Genomic DNA, 8,853 nt, shown 5'->3' on the forward strand with positions numbered 1-8,853 from the left:
CACTGTCAACTGTCCAATAAAGGAGAAAATGCCAAAAAAGAATCTTAAAAAAGACAAATCTTACCGGACGTGTTTCAGTACTTTTTTGATACCGAGGTTTGATACTCGGCCTTTAAATATAGTTCTGGAACAATTAGAGCAAGCACATAATCAAAATATGTTTTCTGTGCAGTGACAACAGGGAATTAGCAAATATAGCCAATCGCATTTTTATAAAAAACATCATTGATGTGGATGTTTAACTCTCTCCATGTGCAGATTCTCTGGAAGCCTCCACAGCTCCTCCCAGCGGTAACTCCAGCGAGTCTCCCACCCCGACTCCCCCTTCCTCACTCCCTCATCTTTCTGCCAATCACGAGGTGCAGCATGTGGAGGTCGAGCTGCTGACCCCTCCTCCGGCTATAATCGGGACGTCGCCCAAAACCGGCATCATTCGCCGCACGTTGAAGTACTCGGAAACCGACCTGGACGCTGTTCCGCTGCGCTGCTACCGCGAGACGGACATAGACGAGGTGCTGCTGGCCGAGCAGGACGACGCCGACTCGGCCTTCGGGAGTAACCGCAGCGTTCAGGGCACCTCGGGGACAGGCAGCAGCCCGCTGGGGGGTCTGGCTTATGGCAGGACGGATGGGGAGGAGGGGGAGGAGGGAAGGGGAGAGGGGGAGGAGGAAGATGAGGAGGACGAGGAGGAGGAGGAGGAGGAGGAAGAGGAAGAAGAAATGGTGAGCTGGGCCAGTGTGAGGATGCAAGGAGACAACAGGAAGCAGCAGTACGCAGCTCAGGAGGAGTCAGACGTGTTTGGTCACGTTCTGAAGAGGTGAACGTGAAAACACACTCACAGTCACACACACGCACACACACACACACACACACACACACACACACACACACACACACACACACACATGCATTTCACTATCATTGTGGGGACCTGCCATTGACATAATGCATTCCCTAGCCCCTTATCCTAACCTTAACCATCACAACTAAATGCCTAACCTTAAACCTTACACTAACCTTAACCATCACAACTAAATGCCTAACCTTAACCCTTACCCTCACCCTAACCATAACCTAATTCTATTAATAATCAAAAATTAAAGTCTTTACCCTCAAACAGCCCTTAAAGTTGTGGGATTCAGTATTTTGGCCCCACAAAGCTGTCCGGACCCCACAAGTATACTGTATTCCCGGTTGTTAAACGACACACACACACATACACACACACACACACACACACACACACACACACAAGAAGGATTTTCCCCTGACCTACAGTTTGATCCCCGTAACCTATTTTTCAAGTAGATTGTAAACAGAGATTAATCGCTTAGTTGTCCCATATTAAATTAATCGCCAACTATTTTGATAATTGATTAATCTGTTTGAATCATTTTTCATTAAATAAAAGTAAAAATTCTGTGATTGCAGCGTGTTAAATGTGACTATTGTTCTAGTTTCTTCTCTCCTCTGTGACAGTAAACTGAATATCTTTGAGTTGTGGACAAAACAAGACATTTGAGGTCGTCTTCTTGGGCTTTTGGGAAACACCATCTGCACTTTTTACCCTTGTGTTGTCTTCTCGGGTCAGAACTGAAAATCAACACTTTTTTCACATTTTTTCGACACATTTTTCAATGCTTTTTTCAAAAATTTTATTGGGTTTTTTAAATGTTTTTGTCGCTTTTTAAAACATTGTTAGTGCCTTGTTTGACACTTTTTTTAAAGCTTTATTCTGCTGTTTTCTAGGCTTTCAATGCCTTTGGTCACTTTTTTCAATGTTTTTGGCACTTGTATGTCACTTTAGTCAACATTCTTTGACGTTTTTTAAAATATTTTAATTTTGCCCAAAAGTTTTGGGGCAATTTTGTTGAAAGAAACCCACATTTCCGTTATAGAAAACTTTTAAAAAGGGGTCAGTTCTTGACCCGAGGACAACAGGAGGGTTAACAGCACAGCACGTCCTGACTTGATAGAAAATACAGTTGAAAAGTCTCTTTTTCTACATGTTCCCACATTTCATTTTCTTCATAAACCATTTTTGTTGCAGTGTTTCTAAAACCTCCCTCTCTGTCCAGACCAATGGAAACGTTTTTTGACAGCCACCACCCGGCCCTGAAATCCCCCATCCTGGTCTCCGGTCCTCGCTGTGCAGCGGAGGACACCTTCAGCCGCCACTTTGAGAGCATCATGGAGTCTCACCGAGCCAAAGGCACGTCGTACAACAGCCTGGACAGCGAGGAGCTGCTAACCTCGAGCACCCAAACTGTCCTGACCTTTGACCTGCCCACACTAACCCCCGCCATCCATGGGCCGGTCTGCCAGAGCGCCAGGCAGATTGTCCAGCTTAGCTTCGCCCCGCTGGCACACGACGAGAGGCCCAGCATCTCTGACTCTATCTTTACCGTGACGGGGGACTCGGACGCCACCAGAGCCCCCTCTAGCGAGAGGCTGAGCAGCGGTTCGGACGACACACCGCCCAAAGGCAGAGGGTGTTCACAGCTGGGCAGCAGCTGGTACAGCAACCCGTCTTTCTCCTTACCAAGGTGAGTTAGCACCATAAAGAAATGATTTCTCTCCAGACTACCGTATTTTCCGGACTATAAGTCGCACCTTTTTTCCTACTTTGGCTGGTCCTGCGACTTATAGTCAAGTGCGACTTATATATCAAAATGTATATAATTTAACATGTTTTTAAATGTTAATTTATACTGAAAACATTACCGTCTACAGCAGCAAAAGGGCGCTCTAGGTGACAACTAGAATGCTCCTCCTAAAGACAACTGAGAAAGAAAAGAGATAAACTGCAGGTAGTAAAATATGCAGCCCCGAAAACGGTAATCGAGCAGCAGAAAGAAAGTTTGAAATGAGAGAAACTTGTGAGGGACTGGCGAAAAGGTGACTCTTACTGCAATGAAGAAAACAAAGAAAGCTAATCGCAGGCTGAAAGCTAGATAGCCAGAGCTGGAGGAACGAGAGGAGGGGCTCGTTAACGGTGCAGTTACGTCTCCACGCCTTTTAATACATGCATGCTCCACGCCCTGGTAGCTAGTTGTTCTGTGTGCTATTGTGTAGTTCAATAACTGTTAATGTGTTACGTTAACATACCGGACACCTACCGTATTCAGCCTGTTGTTCTGTGTGCTATCGTGTAGTTGACAGATGAAAAAAAAAAAAATCTAAATAAATGCAATTTATAGTCCGGTGCGACTTATATATGTTTTTTTCCTCTTCATGGTAGTTTAACGATAGCCAGACAGATTATTTTCAGAGGATGAAAGAATGAAGGGGTGCCGTCAATCCAGGGGTGGGCTTGTGAGATGGCTAGGGTGGTAGCGTTTTGGAAAAACGTCATATAAAAGGTTTACCAGATTAGATGTCTATACTAGAACATGGGGAAGCTGAACTTTCTGGAGGGCTCCTAAGCCTACTACACACCGAGCCGATAATCGGCCGTGGGACAGTCTGGCGAGGTCGGTGACTCGAGTCTGTTCGGTGCGGTCCGTGCCGTTGTCAGTCCGAGGGGTCATCGGCCTTGATTTTGGCCGATTTGACATGTACAATCGGCGGGGCGGGCACTGCCGGCAGTCGGACTCCAATGACCAATCTGATTGGTGGAGAGCTAACGCGGAAACAGGGAGCGGGATGAGCGTCTCTAGAGTCTCTCAAAATCGGATGAAAATCTTTTAAACTGACCTTTGTTGATCTGAAATGAAGACAGATTCAGCAACTGCACGGCCTATTTCTCGCTTAAAATGTTTTCAGAAACACGTTTCGGTGTTCGAAACCAGCAAGGGGGTAAGCGAGCGTCTGGAATGCGTAGCTCCTATGGCGTCATTTTGAAGCTAACAAGTGATCCCCCGCCGTTAGCATTCCATTGACTCCCATTAATTTTGGTGCAACTTTGACAGCGAATAACTTTACATCTGAAGCGTTTAAAGACTCTATTTGTTCGTTGTTTATTTCTAAAGAAACACGACAATGTATAAAAGGCTCCATTACCTTGTACCTCACGTTATGGCTCCGTAGCAGACGCTTTTATAAAAATAGGCTAACTATTGGGTCATAACCAAGCAACTTACTGTTGCATAGTAGAGGAATTACCGAAGCTCACAGGCAGTTTGGACTTACATTAGCTGTTTAGGTTTAATTACTAATGTTAACTAGCATGTTAGTGATCAATAATTAGCCTGTGCCTATGTTATCTCCTTACATATACCTACGCTCTCCGTCTCTGTAAGATTGGGAATGATTGAGAATTCTCTCGGCACAGCTACCAGAAGACTTCACACTTTCAGACAGGTTGCTCACGTCACATTTACAGTACAGGCCAAAAGTTTGGACACACACTTTCTCATTCAATGCATTTCCTTTTTATTTTCATGACTATTTACATTGTAGATTCTCACTGAAGGCATCAAAACTATGAATGAACACATATGGAATTATGTACTTAACAAAAAAGTGTGAAATAACTGAAAACATGTCTTATATTTTAGATTCTTCAAAGTAGCCACCCTTTGCTTTTTAATTAATAAGGGAAAACATTCCACTAACCTTAACTTAACCCTGACAAAGCACACCTGTGAAGGTAAAACCATTTCAGGTGACTACCTCATGAAGCTCATTGAGAGAACACCAAGGGTTTGCAGAGTTACCAAAAAAAGCAAAGGGTGGCTATTTGTGGAATTTAAAATATAAGACATGTTTTCAGTTATTTTACACTTTTTTGTTAAGTACATAATTCCATATGTGTTTATTCATAGTTTTGATGCCTTCAGTGAGAATCTACAGTGTAAATAGTCATGAAAATAAAGAAAACACATTGAATGAGAAGGTGTGTCCAAACTTTTGGCCTGTACTGTATGTTGTCTCTCTCAGTTGGAGGCTGCGCAGCAAGAGATCACCGGAAAAGTGCTTCTAATAGCCTTCACTGGTCTCCGTCCAGAGCAATGGGCACTGTTGGTCCATTATATATATGTCAATGGAAACCAGACCCACGTGACGCATTCGTCCAATCAGCTGCCGGTTTTCATTTTTGGGCGACAATACAGATTGGCGCCGCCTGCTGTTATGGAGGCGTATTACTTCTCGTCTCTCCGGTGTGTTCTGAGGTACTTTTTGGACCAACTCGGGGAGACTGATCAGTCCGACTGGCTTTTCTGCCGAGGGTCGGCCGTCTGGTCGGTGTGTCTGGGGGAGAGATGTGTATCATGGGCTCATGGTGTTGGCATTTATACATACTGTATGTTAATTTGGTTTATTGTCTATTTTGTTATTATTTTGTTGAATGGTCTGGAATATTGTAGTCACAGTGTCAACTTTTCTTGATTGCAGTGGGTGTAGGGTGGATGTTGATGACGAGGGAGGGGGGGGCGTTCATGTTGCGAGTTGTGTGTTTTGTATGTTGTTAAAAAGTGAAATGGAAAATTGTGTTAATCACAAAAAAAAACCAATGATTTCCCAAGTTTTTTATGGCTACATCTTGCTAAATTACATGATTGTATTTTGAGGATAATTTTCCACTCCCCAGTGTTCTGTCTAGTTAAAGCAGCTGACAGTGTTGACAACTGCAGGCGACCTGATCTTCAGTGATTCACCGAGAATCTGAGTGATGGTGAATCTGGGTCATGTTTGTTGTTGCATATCATTCACTGTTTTCTGTTCATCTCCACTCTACACTGAAAAAGGGCAAGTGCAATTGTCTTATTAAAGCAACACTAACTGGGGATTGAGATTACTATGGATCTGTAGTTCGAATGAGACATAGGTCCCTATCTGGCACTCAGCGCAATTGCCTTTGTACACCGACGCATGCATCATTCCTAATTTGCACCCGACGCACGGCGGACTTTTCCCTCCACAGACGCACGTCGGTAAATTAGGGAATGTATTTGCGCTCTCGGGGGCGGTTCAGTGGAGCTAGTCTAAAGTCAGTGGCGCTAGTCTAAAGTCAGTGGTGCTAGTCTAAAGTCAGTGGTGCTAGTCTAAAGTCAGTGGTGCTAGTCTAAAGTCAGTGGCGCTAGTCTAAAGTCAGTGGAGCTAGTCTAAAGTCAGTGGTGCTAGTCTAAAGTCAGTGGTGCTAGTCTAAAGTCAGTGGTGCTAGTCTAAAGTCAGTGGAGCTAGTCTGAAGTCAGTGGGGCTAATCTAAAGTCAGTGGGGCTAGTCTAAAGTCAGTGGTGCTAGTCTAAAGTCAGTGGTGCTAGACTAAAGTCAGTGGTGCTAGACTAAAGTCAGTGGTGCTAGACTAAAGTCAGTGGTGCTAGTCTAAAGTCAGTGGAGCTAGTCTAAAGTCAGTGGAGCTAGTCTAAAGTCAGTGGTGCTAGTCTAAAGTCAGTGGTGCTAGTCTAAAGTCAGTGGTGCTAATCTAAAGTCAGTGGAGCTAGTCTAAAGTCAGTAGCGCGTTATTCAGATGCTATTTTAGGGGCGCATGCTTGGCCATAATGTAGCGTGTGCACAACGCGCATACACTTCTCTCATCTACACGGACGAAGCAGTTCCCATTTTTGCAAACGTTACATAATTACAAAGAAAAATATGACTGAAAATGCGCTTCAGGTGTTTGGATAGATCAGGAGGCACTTTACATTACAGTCCTCAAAAAGTCACAGCATTCTTTGTGGCTCGTTATGTTTTACACAACATTTCTGTGAATCATGGATGTGTTGATGACATAAATGAGGAAATATTAGAGGACTTAAGGAGACGTGATGTTGAACTACGGCGCAATGCGCTCCTGGTGGAGCGGGTGGACGTAGATGGAGTGGGGGGGAAGAGGAAGGGGCACAACAGGAGCAGGTGGTGCGTTTCGAGGCCCACGCTCCATGGCTGCAGCAATCCTCTCCAGACTTGAGGAGATGCGCCCGACAGGAGCAGCAACATCGCCACCCGGCCAAGACGGGCATTTATTACTTTGCCGCATCCCGGACAGCTCCCGCTGGCGTGCGCCAGGCAAATCCGCCGTCATAATAGCAATCCGCCATGGAACAAGCGTGCCTGCTCTTAAAGGGAATGTGAGATGACGCTCTGATTGGTTATTTTCACGTTACACCCAAACCACACCTAGCTACTTCAGACCAACCCATTTAGATTTGCGTCGGGCGCAAGACTCATTTATCCCGCCGGTATAATAGCAACAGCGCCAGAGATCCGCCCACAAAGCTACTTGCGTTTTGCGTTTCATACTTGCGTTTCAGATCATTAAAATAGGGCCCAGTATGAGACATTACGACAGCGGTAATGGATAAAACCTGGACTTAAGCGTGTTAAGTCTTATTCTGTATCTCATAGACACGTCTCTTTGCATTGGTTATAAGGCTCAAAGAAAGACACAAACTTACACACCAATACCAATTTTTCCGATTCTTGAACTTGCATATCGTACCGATCCGATACAAGCAGTCTTAGTATAAGAATAAAAATAAAGCTTTCAAGTATAAAGTACTTGAAAGCTAACCTGACTCCGCCAGATGGATTGCTTCGCATTTGCTCAGCATATCCATCTGGGATCTTTCTGTTGGAGAACTTTTGGGAAGGGGCGGAAATACTGGTTAGCTGATTGGATGAACCATCTGTCTATCACCTACGTTGGTGATTGACGAGCCAAATCAACCAATCAGATCCACGAAGCGTATGAAAATACAACCACAAGCCCGCCCCTGCTGCTGCAGGCAAAGCATAGCTCCTTAGCTCAGCAAGCAAGCAACATGTCGGTAAAGGATATTTGCCGTTTGTGTAACAAGAATTTAGGAATAAAAGACCCCATTTCAGGTTCCCGGACCATATTCCAAAAGAAGGATCCAAGAGGAAAAAGCATTAGCGAGCGGCTAACAGAATTAGTGCTACCGCTGTCTAAAAATCCTGGTTAGCTGATTGGATAAACCATCTGTCTATCACCACCTAAACCCGCCTCAAAACCAACGCTGATTGGTCGGTCGAGTCCAAATTTTCTCTATCTCAAGATGCCAGACTGATCTGCGAGTGGAAAACTGGAGCTCGCCAGATCAGGACGGTCTCATCAGGTTACTTGAAAGCAATACTCGAGTAAAAGTACAAGTATGTTAACAGAAACTGATTTTGGTAGAAGTTAAAGTCACCACTCGGTTGTTCAAGGTTTCCCTTGCTGAAGCTGCGGCAAGGAGCTGTGGTCTTAGGTGCCTCAAGGGGCGGTAACCCACGAACACCGTGGTGGACACCGGTGGTCAGGGAAGCCGTCCGACTGAAGAAGGAGTCTTTCCGGGATATGTTATCCCGGAGGACTCCGGAGGCAGTTGCAGGGTACCGAAGGGCCCGAAGGGCTGCAGCCTCTGCCGTGAAAGAGGCAAAGCAGCGGGTGTGGGAGAAGTTCGGAGAAGACATGGAGAAGGACTATCGGTCGGCACCAAGGTGCTTCTGGAAAACTGTTCGCCACCTCAGGAGGGGGAAGCGAGGAACCATCCAAGCTGTGTACAGTAAGGATGGGACACTGTTGACTTCAACTGAGGAGGTAATAGGGCGGTGGAAGGAGCACTTTGAGGAACTCCTGAATCCGACTAATACGCCCTCTATGGTAGAGGCAGAGCTGGAGGATAACGGGGGATCATTGTCAATTTCCCAGGCGGAAGTCACTGATGTAGTCAAACAACTCCACAGTGGCAAAGCCCCGGGGATTGATGAGAAATGCTTAAGGCTCTGGGTGTGGAGGGGCTGTCCTGGTTGACACGACTCTTCAACATTGCGTGGAAGTCTGGGGCGGTGCCAAAGGAGTGTCAGACCGGGGATGTGATTCCCCTTTTTAAAAAGGGGGACCAGAGGGTGTGTGCCAATTACAGGGGTATCACACTTCTCAGCCTCCCTGGTAAAGTCTACTCCAAG

At 45.5% G+C, this 8,853-nt stretch overlaps 1 protein-coding gene across 2 annotated transcripts in view; it reads left to right on the forward strand.

Annotated features, from left to right (window-relative positions):
• The first annotated feature begins 681 nt into the window (after positions 1–681).
• The window catches only part of LOC114547824 (PH and SEC7 domain-containing protein 1), a 63,482-nt gene continuing 55,310 nt past the window's right edge, over positions 682–8,853 (forward strand). The window contains exons 1-2 of one of the 2 annotated variants that reach the window (XM_028567276.1): positions 682–817; positions 2,079–2,546. In XM_028567276.1, the coding sequence (XP_028423077.1) occupies positions 720–817; positions 2,079–2,546 (566 nt within the window). In that variant the 5' untranslated portion in view covers positions 682–719. Of the gene's footprint in view, positions 818–2,050; positions 2,547–8,853 lie in introns of both variants that reach the window. The other variant, XM_028567277.1, reaches the window with a different exon arrangement.

The sequence above is a fragment of the Perca flavescens genome, chromosome 21 (assembly GCF_004354835.1).
Source record: "Perca flavescens isolate YP-PL-M2 chromosome 21, PFLA_1.0, whole genome shotgun sequence".
Classification (NCBI taxonomy): domain Eukaryota; kingdom Metazoa; phylum Chordata; class Actinopteri; order Perciformes; family Percidae; genus Perca; species Perca flavescens.